The 17,368-nt window shown below is 51.9% G+C and overlaps 2 protein-coding genes across 2 annotated transcripts; both read left to right on the plus strand.

The window, feature by feature from the left end:
• The first annotated feature begins 189 nt into the window (after nucleotides 1-189).
• On the plus strand, nucleotides 190-13,968 carry ACAP1 (ArfGAP with coiled-coil, ankyrin repeat and PH domains 1). Its single transcript, XM_056114943.1, has 22 exons — nucleotides 190-514; nucleotides 1,031-1,088; nucleotides 4,219-4,338; nucleotides 4,488-4,541; nucleotides 4,626-4,684; nucleotides 5,204-5,387; nucleotides 5,495-5,539; nucleotides 5,643-5,738; nucleotides 5,844-5,918; nucleotides 6,009-6,118; nucleotides 7,747-7,798; nucleotides 7,897-7,997; nucleotides 8,670-8,793; nucleotides 8,885-9,096; nucleotides 9,732-9,801; nucleotides 9,926-10,020; nucleotides 10,131-10,300; nucleotides 11,763-11,935; nucleotides 12,650-12,759; nucleotides 12,836-12,946; nucleotides 13,301-13,350; nucleotides 13,859-13,968. Exons 1-22 carry the CDS (start codon nucleotides 423-425, stop codon nucleotides 13,957-13,959), a joined length of 2,262 nt encoding a protein of 753 aa, XP_055970918.1. The 5' UTR covers nucleotides 190-422; the 3' UTR covers nucleotides 13,960-13,968.
• Nucleotides 13,969-15,040: 1,072 nt separating this feature from the next.
• Nucleotides 15,041-16,382, plus strand: KCTD11 (potassium channel tetramerization domain containing 11). The gene has a single exon (XM_056115046.1). The coding sequence runs from the start codon at nucleotides 15,297-15,299 to the stop codon at nucleotides 15,990-15,992; it is 696 nt and encodes a 231-aa protein (XP_055971021.1). The 5' UTR covers nucleotides 15,041-15,296; the 3' UTR covers nucleotides 15,993-16,382.
• The last annotated feature ends 986 nt before the right edge of the window (nucleotides 16,383-17,368 follow it).

Here is a 17,368-nt window from a genome sequence, read left to right on the forward strand (position 1 = left end):
TGCCCCTATCAACTTTAACTCTCACCACAATCCTAGCGTTAGGGGGTTGTCATTTCCATTTTCCAGATGGGGAGACTATAAAATCAGAGAGCTTTCTCAGTGACAGACAAGCCACATGGCATTGTGGACCTGCCAGCCCCCCTAGAGTCGCACAAAAGGAGAGAGCAGAAACTAGAATCTTCAGAGGAACTGCACAGGGTGTTCTAAGGCGGGGCTGTGGTCTCTGATCTCCGGTGCCTCTGCTCAGGCCCCGCCTCTGCTTCTTGCACTGCCTGAAAGTGTGGGGTGCGAGCTCTTCCTAGGACCCCCTTCCCCTTGGGGAGAGAACTGCACCTCCCCAGGTTTTACCCAGGAGAAGACCCTCTTTTCCCTCACCTCTGCTCCTCCAGGCACAGGGGTGCCTCCACCTGCTTCCCCACTGCATGCCTACCCCACCCCCGGGGGTCACCAGTCTAGCTGAGATGACAGTCAAGCTGGATTTCGAGGAATGTCTCAAAGACTCACCCCGCTTCCGGTAAGTATGTACAGGTATGGGGGTAGAGGGGGACAGTTCTGATACCCCCTCCATACACACAGCCTCCTCCAGCCAGATGTTCTTAAAGGGAGGAGTCATGAAGGGGCAAGATGGAGCCTGAAGTAGTCCCGTTGCCAACAACCTCAAGGCTCTGCTACCCGCTACCCTTTGCGCATGTTTGTGTCAAGGGAGGGGGTTCCTTTAGCCTCACTTTACCCCTAGAGCTGGCATTCGCTCTTTTTTCTTACTGAGAGGCCTGCCCCTCCCCCAGCACCTGCTCTGGGCGGTTAGTAACTTCCTGCTCTCACCACAGCCATCCTCCTTCTACCCTTCCTGGCAGGCCTGGGCCTGAGAGCTCCCACACTGCATTGAGCCAGTAGAAGATGGCAGTGGGTGATCACGTTTGAACTTTGCAGGCCCTAAATCCAAATGCCCACGTTACCCCAGCTCCCCCTACCATTATGAACCAGATAGACCCCCAGCCCTGTTCTATTGACTTCATCCCTTCTTTCCTAGGGCCTCTATTGAATTGGTGGAAGCTGAAGTATCAGAATTGGAGACCCGGCTGGAAAAGGTGATTCGCACAGAGAGAAGTGACTCAGAAAAGAGCTAAGATGAGAGATACAGGGCCAGGAAGAAAGTTAGAAACAAAGAAAGTATTCTAGGGGATTACTGAAAAATTATTTGGGGGGATAGCCCTTTGGCAGGCTACAAAGAATCAAAAAGGTGGTTTTCTACCTTTAAGGAGCTCAAGAAATAAGACTTTTACAGTGGTCTTTTCTTTTGGGGGTGGGGGGAGTCACACCTGGCAATGCTCTGGGCTTCCTCCTAGATCTGCACTCAGGAGTTACTCCTGGCAGTGCTTGGGGTCCATATGGGATGTCAGGGTCAAACACGGGTCAGCTGTGTGCAAGGCAAACACCCTAATCTGCTGTACTATCTCTCCGGCCCTGATTTTTTACAATGGTCTTCACTTGGTCAGCTTTTTTTTTCTTTTTGGGGTCACATGCAATGTTGCACAGAGATTACTCCTGGCTCTACACTCAGGAATTACTCCTGGCGGTGCTCAGGGGACCATATGGGATGCTGGGGATTGAACCCAGGTCGGCCACATGCAAGGCAAACGCCCTACGCTGTACTATAGCTCCAGCCCTACTTGGTCAGCTCTTGACCTAATATGCTGGTAGGGGACATCCAGGAGAGCAAGAACTATGGACCCATAGACATATTGGAGGTCAGTATGTGATTGTTTCTGTAAGTCAGGAGCCAGGCACAGCTTGACTGGTCTCATAGGGTACAAATGAAGTCTTGGCTAAGGCTACATTTTCATCTGTGGTTTCTCAGATAATGAGATAGCAGGATTCAAATCCTCGCTAAGTACTAAAGAGACTGTACAGGGGCTAGAGCACTTGCCTTGCACACACCTGACCTGGGTTCAGTCTCTTGCAACATACTATGTTTAGTCTCCTTAACACCACCAGGAGTGATTTCTGAGCACAGAGCCAGAGTGATGCCCTGTGCATCGCTGAATGTGGCCCAAAAACCAAAATAAATAAATAAAAGGATAAGCAGAAAGGACAAAGAAAAAGAAAGTTCTTTGTTGCTGTGGGACTGAGACCCTCATATCCTAGTGGCCATCCTCATCCTCTGTCCTGTGGTCTGTCCCGAGTAATTGACATCATTACAGCTTGCTGTTTCAAGGACAGCTGGGGTTCATTTTTTGAATATGCTGACAAGATGGTGCATTTAACCTATTGTTTTAAATCATAAGAGTGGCCTCCAGAGCCTTTGCTATATAGTAGCAAAACCTAATCCTGGGGACCTCAGAGTGCTTTGCCAGCTCCTTTGGCAAATCCTGTTGGTTAAAAAAAAAGTGGGGGTGGTTGGGTGCAAGGAGATGGCTCAAAGACCTGAATCACATGCTTGGTATGTGAGAGCCCTAGGTTTGATCCTTAGCACTTTATGATACCCTGAGTATCACTAGATGTAGCCTCAGAACACTGCTGGTCATGCTCCCTACCCTTCCCTAAGAGAAACAACTTACAGTCTCACATGCAAGGGATAGAGATGATACAAAGGTGTGAATCATAGTGTATATTAGTATGTTTATATCCTACTTACTAATTATTTTCTTGTCTATTTTTCTATACTAGAATGCTTGCCAAGAGAAACTGTGTGTGTGTGGCTTTGGGCCACACCTGGTAGTACTCAGGGCTCAGTGCTCAGTGATCACTCCTGGTGGTGCCCTCCTTAGTCACTATACCCTTATTTATCAAGCCTTGTCTGTCAGCTGATGGGGTAAAACCCTAGGTACATTCTAGCACGCTTTCTTTTTCCTGATCTGTGGTCTAGGCAACTGATTAATATTTATGAGGTCAATTAATCAGCATACAATTACAAATTGTAACTGCTCTAGAAACTTAGCAATGAAGCCGAATATTCCTCCTGTGAGCTAGACAGTGCATCGGAGTTCTGGATCCAAGAAGTTGAAGTAGGGTAGAGGGATGTGTGGGAGTTGATAAAGAAGGACATTTTGGAGACTGAAGCTGATAATGGCTTTAGTGATAGGCTAGAAGGAATGTTTGGGTACAGAACAGTGGGAGCAAGGATGCAGAGATGAGAAACCTGGTGTGAGTTAGAAATTTGGAGAGGGGCTGGAGTGACAATACAGTAGGTAGGATAGGATGCTTTCCTTGCATGCAGACAACCTGGATTTGATCCCTGGAATCCCATATGGTCCCCTGAGCACTGCCAGGAGTAATTCCTGTGTGCAGAGCCAGGAGTACTCCTGAACACCTCTGGATGTGCCCTCTCCCCCAAAAAAAAACAACTTCACAGGTTCAAAGAGATAATACTGCGGCTGGGCCACTTGTCTTGCATGCACCTATCCCAGAGTCGAATCCCCAGGGTCACAGTAGGGTCCCTGAGCACAGGGTCACAGTAGTGACTCTCAAACACAGAGCCAAGAGTAAGCTCTCAGCATAGCAAGGTGTGGGTGGCCCCAACCCTAACCCCAAGATTAAAACAAAAAGATATGAAGAACTTGGCTTGGAGATACAGTACAAGGTTTACATGTAGTCAGTCCTGACTCAATCCCCAGGACTGCATTTGTTCTCTTAAGTACAACCAGAAATGACCCCTGAGCACCGAACAAGGAGTTGCCCTTGAGTATGAGTATTTCTAGGTATGAACTAGAAACAGAAAATAGGGTCCAGAGAGTTAGTAAATCAGATAGGGCACTTGTCTTATAGGTAGTCAACCTAGCTTCTATCCCCACCATCCCATATATTCCCCCAAGCCCCACCAGGTATAACCTCTGAGCACAGCTCTAGGAGTGATTTCTGAGCACTGTCAGTGTGACTCCAAAAAGCAAACAAAACAAATTTTTAGGGTCCGGAATGATAGTATAGTGGGTAAGGCATTTGGTTTCCACGTGGTCGACCTGGGTTTGACCCCAGCATTCCATATGGTTTCCTGAGCACCACTAGGAGTAATTTATGAGTGCAGTGCCAGAATAACCCTTGAGAATCTCCAGTGTGGCCCAAAAACAAAACCAAAAAAAAAAAAAAAACACAAAAAGGATAGCTGGACTAAGCTACAAAGAGATGTAGGTGAAGTTGAGAAGGTGGCCTTGGGGAAGATGAGGAAGTGAGAATTTGGTGGCATGTATCATGACTCCCTTTGTTGCCCCTGTTGCTTCCTAGCTCCTCAAGCTGGGCACTGGACTCCTGGAAAGTGGGCGCCATTACCTTGCCACCGGCCGTGCCTTTATTGCTGGCATTTGTGATCTGGCCCACCTGGGTCCACCAGAGCCCATGATGGCAGTATGTGGAGGGCCCCAAATGGGGGTGGAGTCTGGGATTCCAAGAGAGCCAGTGTAAGGGGAGGGTTGGCCTGGGATCTGCAGGTATCACTCAAACAGGGCAGGAAGTGCTATCTCAGACAGTCAACACTCTTATCTCTTCTTGTCTAGGAATGTCTGGATAAATTCACGGAGAGCCTGAGCCACAAGCTAGACAGTCACGCAGTGAGTGGGGCAGAGGGTAGGTTGGCAGGGGAGCAAGGTGGTCCAGGTTCTTGATCTCCCTTGTGAATTTCTGCTTCCCTTCAGGAGCTTCTGGATGCCACCCAGCACACACTGCAGCAGCAAATTCAAAACCTGGTCAAGGAGTGAGTTGGAAGGGAAAGGGACCTTTTTCCCCTTATAAGTCACTGAGCCAGAGTGATAGGATAGCTGGTAGAGTGCTTGCCTTGCATGCAGTCAACCCAGATTTGATCCCTGGCACCCTATGTGCTCACCCAAACCTGCCAGGAGTCATTCCTGAGTGCAGAGCCAGGATTAAGCTGTAAACACCTCCAGGTGTGGTCCCAAAATAAAACTAACAAAAAAAAGCCAGCCCTCCAATTCTTTTCTCATTGCCAGAAGGAAGAGTAAATGGGAATTCCTATATTCCCTAGATTTAGGAATTGTTGAGAATTGACATTTCCGTGGCTTGACTATCGTTTCCACATCCCAAGAATTCCCTACGGGTTCTGACTATGCAGTAGTGAGAGTATGACTGTCCAAAAGGCCCTATGTGGGCCTTCTAGGATTTCTCTGAGGGGGGCAAGTGGGTGAATCTGTGAATCTGGCATTTGTGATCTGGCCCACCTGGGTCAGTCTCTCTGTGTTGTCTCTCGACCTTTCAGAGGTCTCCGGGGCTTCCGAGAGGCTCGTCGGGATTTCTGGCGGGGGGCTGAGAGCCTGGAGGCTGCTCTCACTCACAATGCAGAGGTTCCCAGGCGCCGGACCCAAGAAGCAGAGGAAGCAGTATCAGCTTTGAAAGCTGCTCGAGCTGGGTACCGGGGACGGGCACTGGACTATGCCCTGCAGGTGACCACCCTCCCTGGTCCTCCTGAGGCACCAGTGCCTTACCATCTTGAGGCTGGGCAATCCCCAGCATGTTTTAAAGACTGACTGAAGTTTGTTTGGGCTTTCAGGTCAATGTGATTGAGGACAAAAGGAAGTTTGACATCATGGAGTTTGTGAGTTGCAGTGGTGGTGAAGGCAATGAGGGAAGGAACCTGTCAGAAGGAGGAGGAGAGGGGAGCTGCCTCATATGTGTCCCCTGCCCACGTTGTCCCTCAGGTGCTACGTTTGGTGGAGGCCCAGGCGACCCATTTCCAGCAGGGCCATGAGGAGCTGAGCCAGTTGGCCCAGTATCGCAAGGAGCTGGGTGCCCAGGTAGGGCTTCAGGAAGTGGGAAATGTGGTAGAGAGACAGTAGCGAGGCTCTGAGATGAATGAGAGGAGGAAGGCCAGGCCACTGAGATGCTCCTCCTATGCACAGCTGCACCAGCTGGTCTTGAATTCAGCTCGCGAGAAGAGGGACATGGAACAGAGGCATGTACTGCTGAAGCAGAAGGTGAGGGCTGGCACTGCGGGCAGGAGAAGCCATGCCTGGAGCCTTGTTCCCTGCCATTTCGTTTGCTCCTTGACCCTCTTGTACCCGCAGGAGCTTGGTGGGGAAGAGCCAGAGCCAAGCCTGCGGGAAGGACCTGGTGGTGCTGTGATGGAAGGACATCTCTTCAAAAGAGCCAGCAATGCATTTAAGACCTGGAGCAGGTGAGAGGGTTACCCCAATCTGTCAAGCCCAGTCAATTACATCAATTTTGGAGTGGTTATATAGTGTCCCAACCCAGCAAAGAAAAACAAAATTCATAGAGTCTGCAAATCATCAGTGAAGACCGTGAACACGGTAATCAAATAAATTATACATTATGTGAGAAGGCAAAATATGTCATAGGAAAAATATGATGAAAGCAAGTAGGCAGTGAGGAAAGGGTTTGTAATTCTTTTGTTTGTTTTCATTTTAGGCCACACCCAGTGGTGCTCAGGACTTGCTCCTGGCACTACACTCAGAAATTACTCCGGGCTGGCCCAGGACCATATGGGGTGTCAGGGAGTAAACCTGGGTTGGTTATGTGCAAGGCAAACACCCTAACTAATGTACTATTGCTCTGGCCCCCATCTGTGTGTGTTCGTGTATGTGGGGGAGGGCTTCCCCAGCAGTGCCAGGTGCCACTAGAATTACACCCAGCAGTGATGAGAGGGTCATTGAACCAGGGGCCCTGTTCATGCCAAACATGAACTCCATCCAAAGCCTTGATTTATCTCCCTGACCTTGGTTTTTAATTTAATTAATTGATTTTTTTTAAGTTTTTGGTCATAACCAGTGACTCTCAGGTGTTACTCCTGGCTCTGCACTCAGGAATTACTCCTGGGCATTCTTGGGGATCCATATAGGATGCTGGATCAAACCTGGGTCAGCCATTTAGCAAGGCAAGCGCCCTATCCTCTGTACCATCACTAGCCCCATTAATTTTATTTTATTTCCCCCCCTTTTCATTAAATCACCAAAATTTTAAACAGTGTAGTTAGTATGGCCTAATAATAAGGCTTCTAAGTAAAACCTTGAAAAACAAATGTGGAGGAGCAGAAAGATAGTACAGCGTGTAAGGTACTTGCCTTGCACACAGCTGACCTTGGTTTGATACCAGGCACCCCACAGGGCCTCCCAAGCCCCACCAGAAGTGATCCCTGAGCACAGCCAGGACTAAGTTCTGAGTACAGCCAGGGGTGCCCCAAAGAAAAAAAACAGAAAAGAAAGGCAAAAGGGATAAGAATGTTCTAGTGCCTGCTATGTTGAAGGAACCGTGGGTATATACAGAATGGGAGTTGAGGAAGGAAATAGGAGATAAAATTGGAGCTAATTGAGTGTGAGTCATGATTGGGCCTTGTCAACTCCTGTAAGAACTTGACTTTTCCTCTAAGGGAAGTGAGGAGCCACTGCAGGGTGTGGAGTAGGGTGGGGGTCTGCTGTGATTCAGTTCCTTCCCCTTACAGGGTTAATGTCATCCCAAATGGGAACTGTGTACAAATAAGCAGAACACGTTCCCCACACACAAAAAGTAGTAATAGAGCTATTTTATGAGAAAGCATTTTACTGCCATCTCCTGGAAAGTTGTCTTTCCATCTATTGAGTTGTCCAAAATGTTCAGCACTGCTTCCGTGTCCTGGTCTGTCCAATTCTCCACTGTCTTTTGAAATAACTCGTAGGAACTCAGCTCAGGTCTCTCTCCTCTTAGCAAAATCTTTATGGGGGAAAAAAAAAGCAAGCATCTCTGCTCTTCCTGCCCCAAGTCTCATCCCAGTGCTGCCCACATCCATAATTTCTTTTCCATTTTCTTCAGACGCTGGTTCACCATTCAGAGCAACCAACTGGTCTACCAGAAGAAGTACAGGGTAGGTGCACTCAGTTATGGAAACCTGAATCTAGGGACATTTAGTCATTGTTGCAGCTTGACTGGATCTCTTGGTCTTTTATCCCCTTCCTCTCCCAGGATCCTGTGACTGTGGTAGTTGATGACCTTCGTCTCTGCACAGTGAAGCTCTGCCCGGATTTAGAAAGGCGGTTTTGCTTTGAGGTGGTATCCCCTAGCAAGTGAGTACAGTCCCTGGGGGGTGATGCTCCAAATATGTCCAAATACTGACCAGTTGGAAAAATGGGTCAATCACAGAGACATCCCAAGAGCAGGGGCTTGAAGGAAACCTATGTAGCTCCAGGCATCAACCCTTGCTGGCTGGATTATAGGCCCAACTAGAGGGGGGATAGAGGGTGGTGGGAGAGGTATTTAGAGAGGTCTATTCCTCTTGGTACAAACGTGGGTTTGTTGTTTTGCTTTTGGATTATGGGCCACAGTACCCAGGGGACCATATATGATACCAGTAGTTTGAACTGGGTTTCGCAGGACATAAGGCAAAAACCTTAACCTCTGTACTGTTTCTTTGACCCTATGAAAGTCTTTGTTTGTGTAGGGGTGGAGGTAGGGGTTGTAGCTGTGTTTTGGTGCCATACCCTGCTACGCTCATGGGCTTGTCCTGCATCTGTGTTCAGTAGTGCACAGGGGATTTCACGTGGTACCGGAGATCAAACCAGGGTTGGCCACACGCAAGCAAGTGCCTTAACTCCTGTACTATCTCTCAGGCCCTAGAGCAGACATATTGCAGTATGACTGGTAGCAGTTGAAGACCAGTTGATAGTAGCCTGCAGCTCCTGCCTCAGTGTTTCCTAGGCCTCAGCCCCTCTCCTTCTCTCTGTCCATGTTCCTGCAAGGTCCTGCCTCCTCCAAGCTGACTCGGAGCGCCTCCTTCAGTTGTGGGTCAGTGCCGTGCAAAGCAGCATTGCCACCGCCTTTAGTCAGGCTCACCTCGAGAACAGCCCCCAGAGTTCAGGCCAGGTACTGTAACATGGGGGTACAGAGACACGGAGAAAGGGGGTACCCTTCTTCCAAACCTCAGAGCCACTCTTTCTTCCCCTCTCTCCTCCAGGGCTCAGGACACCCGGCCATGGGCTCTGCTGCCACCATGGGCTGTGGTGGTGTGACTAGGGGAAGGGAGCGTGGGGGAAGTGGGCCTGTGGCAGCACAAGTGCAGAGTGTGGATGGCAACGCCCAGTGCTGTGACTGCCGGGAACCAGCGCCTGAATGGGCCAGCATCAACCTTGGTGTCACCCTCTGCATTCAGTGCTCCGGCATCCACAGGTCATTGCCCAAGGCCCCAAGCAAGCCCCAGTCCTCTGGTCATGGTGTTCAGGAATAGGACCTGAGATAGGCTCCATTCCCAGCCTCACTGCCACTCACCCTGCCCTGGCTTTCTCTCGTAGGTCTTAATGACCATCTGAGCACAGGCTTGGGCAGAGCTTGTCAGGGAATGGGTGGTAGCAGTTAATAAAGAGGCCCCAGGGAGCCTGCCTGTTAAATGTCCTGGTCTAGCCAGGGTTGGGTACACCCCAAGGAGTATATTTGCTTGACCAGCAGAAGTGTAGAAAGAGATGTGGGACCTGAGGATGGAGAGTGAAGAAAGAAGAGGCCATGAAGCCTAAACAGGTCTATCTGCTGTTGGTGGCCTGGTTGGTGGAAGGAAAGAAGGAGAATGGTATGGAAAGAGTTGTCCAGACCAAAATATCATGAGTGAAGGGAGTGGCAAGGGAAGACAGGGCCTCAATGTGAAATTCAGAGGAAAAACGAGAGGAAAAGAAATAAGAAAACAGGATGGTGCCCAAGCCAGGCAGGTTGGCTCTAGCTGCCCAGCACTGCTGCACAGTGTGCGTGGAGGACCTTTCCCCAAGTCTTCCGGAGCAACAGCATATCCCCTGACTCCTACTCTGGTCCTCCAGGAGCCTTGGCGTTCATTTCTCCAAAGTGCGTTCTCTGACCCTTGACTCATGGGAGCCAGAACTAGTGAAGGTGACTTGGGGTATCCGGAAGATTGAGTGTGGCGGGGATAGAGATAAGGACAGACACTAACCTCTCTTCTGCACTTTCCAATCTGCCTGTCCCTTGCCTCTACGTCCTCATTGGCTGCCTGAAGCTGATGTGTGAACTGGGAAATGTCGTGATCAACCAGATCTATGAGGCCCGTGTGGAGGCCATGGCAGTGAAGAAGCCAGGGCCCACCTGCTCCCGGTGAGGATGGGGTGGAAGAACCAAGGCTGTTCTACTTTCTGGGAGAAAACAGTAGGGATGGGAAGGGAAACTCTATTCTGTTCCCTTCTCTTCCTCCTCTCACATCCTAGGCAGGAGAAGGAGGCTTGGATTCATGCCAAATATGTGGAAAAGAAGTTTCTGACAAAGCTTCCTGAGATTCGAGGGCGAAGAAGTGGCCAGGGGACCCCACGAGGATACCCTCCTGTGCCCCCAAAACCTTCCATGAAACCCCAGCCAGGAAGGTTCAAATCCAAACCAGGTATAAGACTGGTTAGCTATTCATTTGCTCAGTGATTCTCTGTCGCACATACTCAGCACCATGCTGAGTTGGGTGAGACAACTGAGTATGTTGCAGGAGCTGAATCACACTGGTCTTTTGTGTGAGGGGGAGCCAGATGTGGGGGACACACCCAGCAGTGCTCAGGGAACTACTGGCTCAGGAATCACTCTTAGCAGTGCCCAAGGGAACATGAAGTGCTAGGATTGAACTGGGCTTCCTGCATGCAAAGCATGCGCTCCAGCCCATTGAAATACTGCTTCAGCCCACACTGACTTTCTAGAGTAAGAATTTTAGGTTTTGGTGCCAGGGAAATAGATCAAAGAAATAGATTGCATGGCGAGAGCTGGAGGAAATGACCCTAGTGTGACCCCAACACTTAATACTTCCTCCTAGCATGTCTGGAAGTAGTTCCTGAGTGCCAACAGTTATGGACACACAATTTTGGGAAAGGTGACACCCAGATAAGCTTGGGGCTTACACCTGGCTCTGTGCTCAGGAATCACTTATGGTATGGCTCAGGGGTTCCATATGTGATGCAGATCAAACTTACATGATCAAACTTGTTTCGGATGCATGCAAGGCAAGCTGTTTTTGTTTTGTTTTTTGGAGGGGCCACACCCAATGGTACTCAGGGCTGCTTACTCCTGGCTCTCTGCTCAAGGATCACTTCTGGTGGTGCTCAGGAGACCATATGGCATGCTGGGCTTTGAACCTGGGTCAGCTGCATGCAAGGCAAACACAACACAATCCATTGTAGTACTCACTGTACAATCTCTCCAGCCCTGAGGCAAGCTATGTGTACTGCCCCTGAGATCCCAAAACTCTTTTCTCTTTGAAGTGTCTTGGGACTTATGAAGAACTATGGGCCTGTGATTAGATAGGGAGGACTACTCAGGAATTTCAACTGTGTGAGAAAAGTTGATTAAGAACAAGAATGCGGGGTCGGAGCGATAGTATAACGAGTAGAGCTGTACTATTTGCCTTGTACGTGGCTAGTCTGAGTTCAGTCCCCAGCATCCCTGAGTAACCAGATTACTCCAGCCAGGAGTAATCCCTGAGCATCACCAGGTGTGACCCAAAAGTTAAAAAAAAAAAAAAGAAGAAGAAGAAGAAGAAAGAAAGAAAAGAAATTCCTTTACTAAGGTTAGGGTTTCCCAAGGTCTCTATAGAGTATGAGCAGAGGGAGCTTCATAGGCAGCTGAGACTACGCAGGGAGTCACCTCACAGGTGCTATCCCAGCTAGTTAGGGTAGTTGGACAGGAAGAGGTGACACATGATATTGGCTGTCCCCACACCTCAGGACACACACACACACAGAGTTTTTCCTCCCACTACAGTCCTAGGTCTGGAAGGTCTCCTTACAATTAAAAAATGACTTCTCCCCTTGAAGAATTGTGCTGAAGGATTTCTTCCTTGACTAATAGCTGACCCCTCCTAACAGAAGCCCCTTCTGATGGTCTGGAATCCCTGCACCCTGGGGCCCTGCTGTTTCGAGCTGCTGGGCCCCCTCCATCTCTTCCTACCATGGCTGATGCTCTTGCCCATGGAGCAGATGTCAACTGGGTCAATGGGGGTCGAGAGAATGCCACACCGCTGATCCAGGCCACAGCTGCTGTGAGTGTCTTGCTGGCTTCCCTTATTTCATTCTAAGATTCCTTCTCCCTGACCCCTACTCTGTGTTTGGGCTCAGTTCTTAATCTATCCTTACCCCACTTGCTCCCTGGAACCTGCAAATCCTAGGGAATAACTGATAGATACAGGTGGCTGAACATGTGTGATCTGGAGGTAGGTTAGTCTAGGTTTAGTCCAGGCACTTGCCACTTAGTTATCAACTTCTTATGCCTCAGTTTCCTCATCTGTAAAATAGGGATGGCATATCTCAAGTTTATATTATAGTTTTAGCATATGGAAAGAGCTAGAGTAAAATTTGACACCTAGCTGTGCTCTTTCACACACCCACACCCAACTGACCCCACTGTAAAACATATTTAAGCTTGACATAGTCAAAAGGCTAACAAGCAGTCTGGGGGTGTGAAGGGGTGCTGTTCACCAAGCAGTGCTCAGGGGCCACTGCCAGTTGGGTACTCAAGAAACCATGATGTGCTGGGCCTCCCCCATGGCCCTAAAACATTTTACTTTGGGGATGGGGAGGTGGGGTTTTTGGGTTGCACCCGATTTGCTTTTGGCAGAGCTTGAGGAATCTTATGTAGTGCTGGGTATCAAACCCAGGTCACCAGTTTGCATAATTGCTGTATTCTCTCCTGCCCCTAAAACCTTTTAAATCTCTAAAGAGGCCCTCTCTTTCCCCTTTCTGACCCCCTTATGCAGAATTCTCTTCTGGCCTGTGAGTTTCTCCTTCAGAACGGGGCTAACGTGAACCAAGCAGACAGTCGTGGCAGAGGGCCACTCCACCACGCAACCATTCTTGGCCACACCGGGTAGGAACAGCAGGCCCCTGGGTAAGGGCTCTCCAGGCTCTCTGTTCCTGTTCCTGAATCTGACTGTTCTTTCCAGCCTGGCCTGCCTGTTCCTGAAAAGAGGAGCAGATTTGGGGTCTCAAGATTCTGAAGGCAAGGACCCACTGACCATCGCCATGGAAACAGCCAATGCTGACATCGTTACCCTGTGAGATTCCCCAAAAGGGTGGGATTATTCTTGCATTTTCCACTTGGGGGTCGCTGAAAAAAAGACCCCTGGGAAGGAATGGGACAGGGCAGTGCCTGGACCAGATGAGAGAAGGGGTCCTCCTACTGTTTGTTGAGGTCTGGAGCAAGGAGGGGAGCATGCAGGCTCTGAGGATGTAGGTGAGTTCATTAGAGGGCATCATTCAGACCTCGACATCTGCCTCAGGCATCTTTTGACTCAACACTGGGTACACAAATGAATAAAGTATCCAAGCTCAAAGGATGGGACTTGGGGGAGGGTGGGGGGTGGACAATAAGGAGGATGACATCTGCTTCTCAATTCCCTCCATGTCAGGTTGCGATTGGCAAAGATGAGAGAGGCTGAAGTGGCCCAGGGCCAGGCAGGTAAACTACCCATCCCTTCACGGTTCAACTAACTTTGGGTTTCTGGCTCCTGATGACCTTCCCCTTGTTCCCTACTTTGTGGGTTAATTATGTGAGAGGAAGGAGTCCCATAAAGAGAAGTGGGCTGAGAAGATAGTAATGGGGGGAAGGTGCTTGCTGTGCTCACAGCAGGCCCCATATGGTCCCCCTGCCCTGCCATGAGTGATTCCTGAGCACAGAGCCAGGATCACACCCTGAGCACATTCAGACCTGTCTCCCCTCCTCCCCCACCCCAGACACAAGAGGGAGAGAAGTGAGGCACCAGACATGGGATGTGATGTGGGCGCTTCCCAATGGGTGTGCTAATCACATTATTCAACCCGCTGCCTGGGCCGCCTCTTGCCCTCGGAAGGGGCCAAGAATGGGCAAGGGTGGGGAAGACCGGGCATGGCCGGCCGCTGAACCCCATCTGGCCCTTCTGAGTTGAGTCAGCCGCCAGGTCACCGCAGCCCGCTCTCCCTCCGAGCAGGAGACGAGACCTATCTGGACATCTTTCGCGATTTCTCCCTCATGGCATCAGACGACCCCGAGAAGCTGACCCGGCGGAACCACGACCTCCACACGCTTTAAGTCGGGCCGCGGCCGCCGCCCGGTCCATTAAACCCGCTGTGCTTCGCGCTTCCTTCAGCGTGCATTTATTAGGCGCCACCTTCGCTCCAGCACTGGGCTGGATTCTGCCAATTTGAGTCACGCCGGGCGCGACTCGTGGGGAGGGGGCGCTGGGGCCCAGGTGACGTGGCCGGGCGGGCAGCCCTCCGCGGGGCACCCGACCAGGGGCTGACGGAGGCCACCCCGGCCCACAGGCATCCCGGGAATGCGGCGGCTCAGCGCCCGCCCCCTTAGGAATTCCCGACGGGCGCGCCGGGGATGCGGGGGCAGCGGGCGCCCCAGGGCTCGGAGGGCCGGTGCGGGCGGTTGCTGCACGCCGGGAGGGGAGACTCGGACCCGGCGGGCTGCAGACGTGCGCTCGGGCACACCCGGGGGCCTGAGTCACCTTCCGGAGCGCACCCCCGCTCGCGCCAGCCCGTCCAGCCCGTCGGCCCGGTCCCCGGCCTCGGCGTCCCGCGGCTCCCGTCTCCCCGGGCCGCGGGGGCGGGGGGCGGGGCCGGGGCGGAGCCGCCTCTTAAAGGGCCGGGGGCGGGGGGCGCTGTCCTGAGGCCACTTCCTGGGGGCGGAGAGGACTGCGGCGCCGCGGCGACTCCCGACCCAGGCGGCGGCTCCCGACTCCGCGGCTCCCGACTGCTTCCAGCCAAGTCTTCAGGCCCCGCCGGCTCGGATCGAGGGTGCGGCGTCACTCCCCTGGCGACTCCGAAGCGTTCCACGATCGGCGCCCGTCGACAGCACCTCCGGCTCCCCGGACCCGCGCCGGAGCCAGCCAGGCCTCTCCCGGCCGCCAGGGCGCTGCGGACGCTGACCCCAGGCCACTGGGACCTGCCCGAGAGCTCGGAAGCCGGGGCCTCTTGAAAGGGGTCGGCCTGGTGCTCGCCACCGTCACCTGCTGGTTGGATTCCAGAAACCCACTCTGTCTGAAGCCCGCAGAAATCTCAGCATAGACTAAGTCTGGATCTTTCCTCTCTGGCTTCCCTCTGCTCTTTTCATCTGTTCTCGCAACCCTCTGAGGTTTCTCAGCAGAAACTGCCCGCCCCCACCAAGTAGCTGGGGTGAATCCCAAGTTTTGCCAGCTTGTTCGCCTTCCTGTGCCTTCAACTGACAGTCTGAACCTTAACATCCCAGGAGCACACTCCAGAAATTTTACTTTTTCTCTTTCAGTGTCTCCTACACGCCCCAAAATTTCTCCTCCTCCTGTGCCCTCTCCGCCCCCCTCCTTTGGGGGCCCCGTGACCCTGAATGTGGGGGGCACGCTCTATTCCACCACTTTGGAGACCCTGACTCGCTTCCCAGACTCCATGCTGGGTGCCATGTTTAGGGCTGGCACTCCCCTGCACCCCAACCTCAACCCTCAGGGAGGCCACTACTTCATCGACAGGGATGGCAAGGCCTTCCGGCACATTCTCAATTTTCTGCGACTGGGCCGCCTTGACCTGCCCCGGGGATATGGGGAAACAGCGCTGCTCAGGGCAGAGGCTGATTTCTACCAGATTCAGCCCCTTCTGGATGCCCTTCGGGAACTGGAAGCCTCTCGGGGGACACCGACACCCACAGCCGCCCTTCTCCATGCAGATGTGGACACCAGCCCACGCCTGGTACACTTCTCTGCGCGCAAGGGCCCACACCACTATGAGCTGAGTTCTGTGCAGGTGAACACCTTCCGAGCCAATCTCTTCTGCACCGACCCCGAGTGTCTGGGGGCCTTGCGGGCCCGATTTGGTGTGGCCAATGAGGACAGAGCAGAGGGAGGCCCACACTTTCGGCTGGAGTGGGCTCCCCACCCCACAGAACTCCCTGAGGCGGAATATAGGAGACTGGGGCTGCAGCCACTGTGGATTGGTGGGCCAGGAGAGAAACGGGAAGTTGTGGGCACGCCAGGCTTTCTGGAGGAGGTACTGAGAGTGGCTCTGGAGCACAATTTCCGCCTGGACTCAGTCTTCCCTGACCCTGAAGATCTGCTCAACTCCAGATCTCTGCGCTTTGTCCGGCACTGAGAACACTGCCTTTAGTTTGATTCAGGGGCTGGGGGGGGGGGGGGGGCGAGTGATGGGAAGCAAAAGCAATAATATCTCCCCTGACGCCTCTTCCTAGCTCTGCCCTGGGAGCTGGAAACCGGAGACTCCATTGCACCAGATGTGGACAGGAATCCCCCAACCTGAGCCCACCAGGGGCTCACAAGTGGTCCAAGGGGGTCGGGACTGGTACTAATCCTAGGAGGACTGCCTTTCCTTGGTTGGCGTTCAGTAGTCGAGGCTCCCCTTTAGGCTTAGAGGAGCCCGGAGAGATTCTGAGGTTGGAGAAAAAGGGCATTTGGGCCTCTTGGACTATGGCTTCTGCCGGAGCTGGGTTACCTGGCCGGGCCTGACCACTGGAAGGTCAAAATACTCTGGAACATGGGGAAAGGGATTCTTCGCTGTGTCCAAACCATGTGCTGAGGGAGACAGAAAAACTACCTACACCCCCACTCTAGGTTGGCATTGGCACCTGGGAGAATCCCTTCATTTTAACTATGGGGTTGTAGCATCCTGCTGAAATGCCCAGCTGTTTGACAGGATTCTGAAGGGGAGTGGCTGTGGAGAGGAATGTAGATCTTGGGTCCTGGCCTGACTTCCTCTAATGCACTTCAGCCAGTGCACCTAGTTTTCTGTTTGTTTGAACCACACCTGAGCCAGTTCAGGGGTCAGGGGTTGCTCCAGGTGGTGCCAGGAATCAAAACCAGGCCTTCTGTATGTGAAGCTGGAGCTCAGCCCCTTGGGCTATACTCCTATCCTCCCAGCCAAGTGTGTTCCTGACATCCTGGCTTCACCAAATCCAGCCTTGCTGGGTCTGGGTCTGTTGTGCCAGTCTTTCTGTGGTGTCTGCCTGTCTGAACCTGTTTGGAGTTGCCTGGCAACTGTTTTAGTACCAGGTGTGTTTGTGAGTAGATGGTGAATTAGAACTTTCTTGACAAGGGGTGAGTCTATGTGTATTCATGCGTGTGCATTCATATCATCAGCAGGAGATGCCTAATAGGGTTTGAGTCACCAGGATCTCCCTGGTGAGAGATAAGAGAAGCTACTGGGCTTAGCCTTGGAGGCCTGTATGGAACTTTTGGTTGCTTGGCAACATAGTTCTGTTACTTAGAGATAACTGGAGAAGGCCCAAGGCTGCACAGCAGGGCTTGAGAGATTATACAGTGAGTAGGGTGCTTCCCTTGCACACAGATGACCCAGGTTTGATCTCTAAACCCCAAATAGTCCCCCAAGCCTGCCAGGAGTGATCCCTGAGTATAGAGCCAGAAGTACGCCCTGAGCACTGTCCATTGTGGCCCCCAAAATAGAACAAACAAAAAAGCTGCACAGGGCAGAGAGGAAATAGTTTGGGAGAGAGC

Source organism: Sorex fumeus, unplaced genomic scaffold (genome assembly GCF_029834395.1).
Source record: "Sorex fumeus unplaced genomic scaffold, SorFum_2.1 ptg000028l, whole genome shotgun sequence".
NCBI classification, from domain to species: domain Eukaryota; kingdom Metazoa; phylum Chordata; class Mammalia; order Eulipotyphla; family Soricidae; genus Sorex; species Sorex fumeus.

What these genes read in the sequence shown, in the direction of transcription:
- ACAP1 (XM_056114943.1), top strand. Translation starts at nt 423, where the DNA reads ATGCCTACCCCACCCCCGGGGGTCACCAGTCTAGCTGAGATGACAGTC. An exon ending in AGTTTGACATCATGGAGTTT is followed by an intron (nt 5,540 to 5,642) that starts GTGAGTTGCAGT and finishes GTTGTCCCTCAG; the next exon opens with GTGCTACGTTTGGTGGAGGC. An exon ending in GAGGTGGTATCCCCTAGCAA is followed by an intron (nt 7,998 to 8,669) that starts GTGAGTACAGTC and finishes TGTTCCTGCAAG; the next exon opens with GTCCTGCCTCCTCCAAGCTG.
- KCTD11 (XM_056115046.1), top strand. Translation starts at nt 15,297, where the DNA reads ATGCTGGGTGCCATGTTTAGGGCTGGCACTCCCCTGCACCCCAACCTC.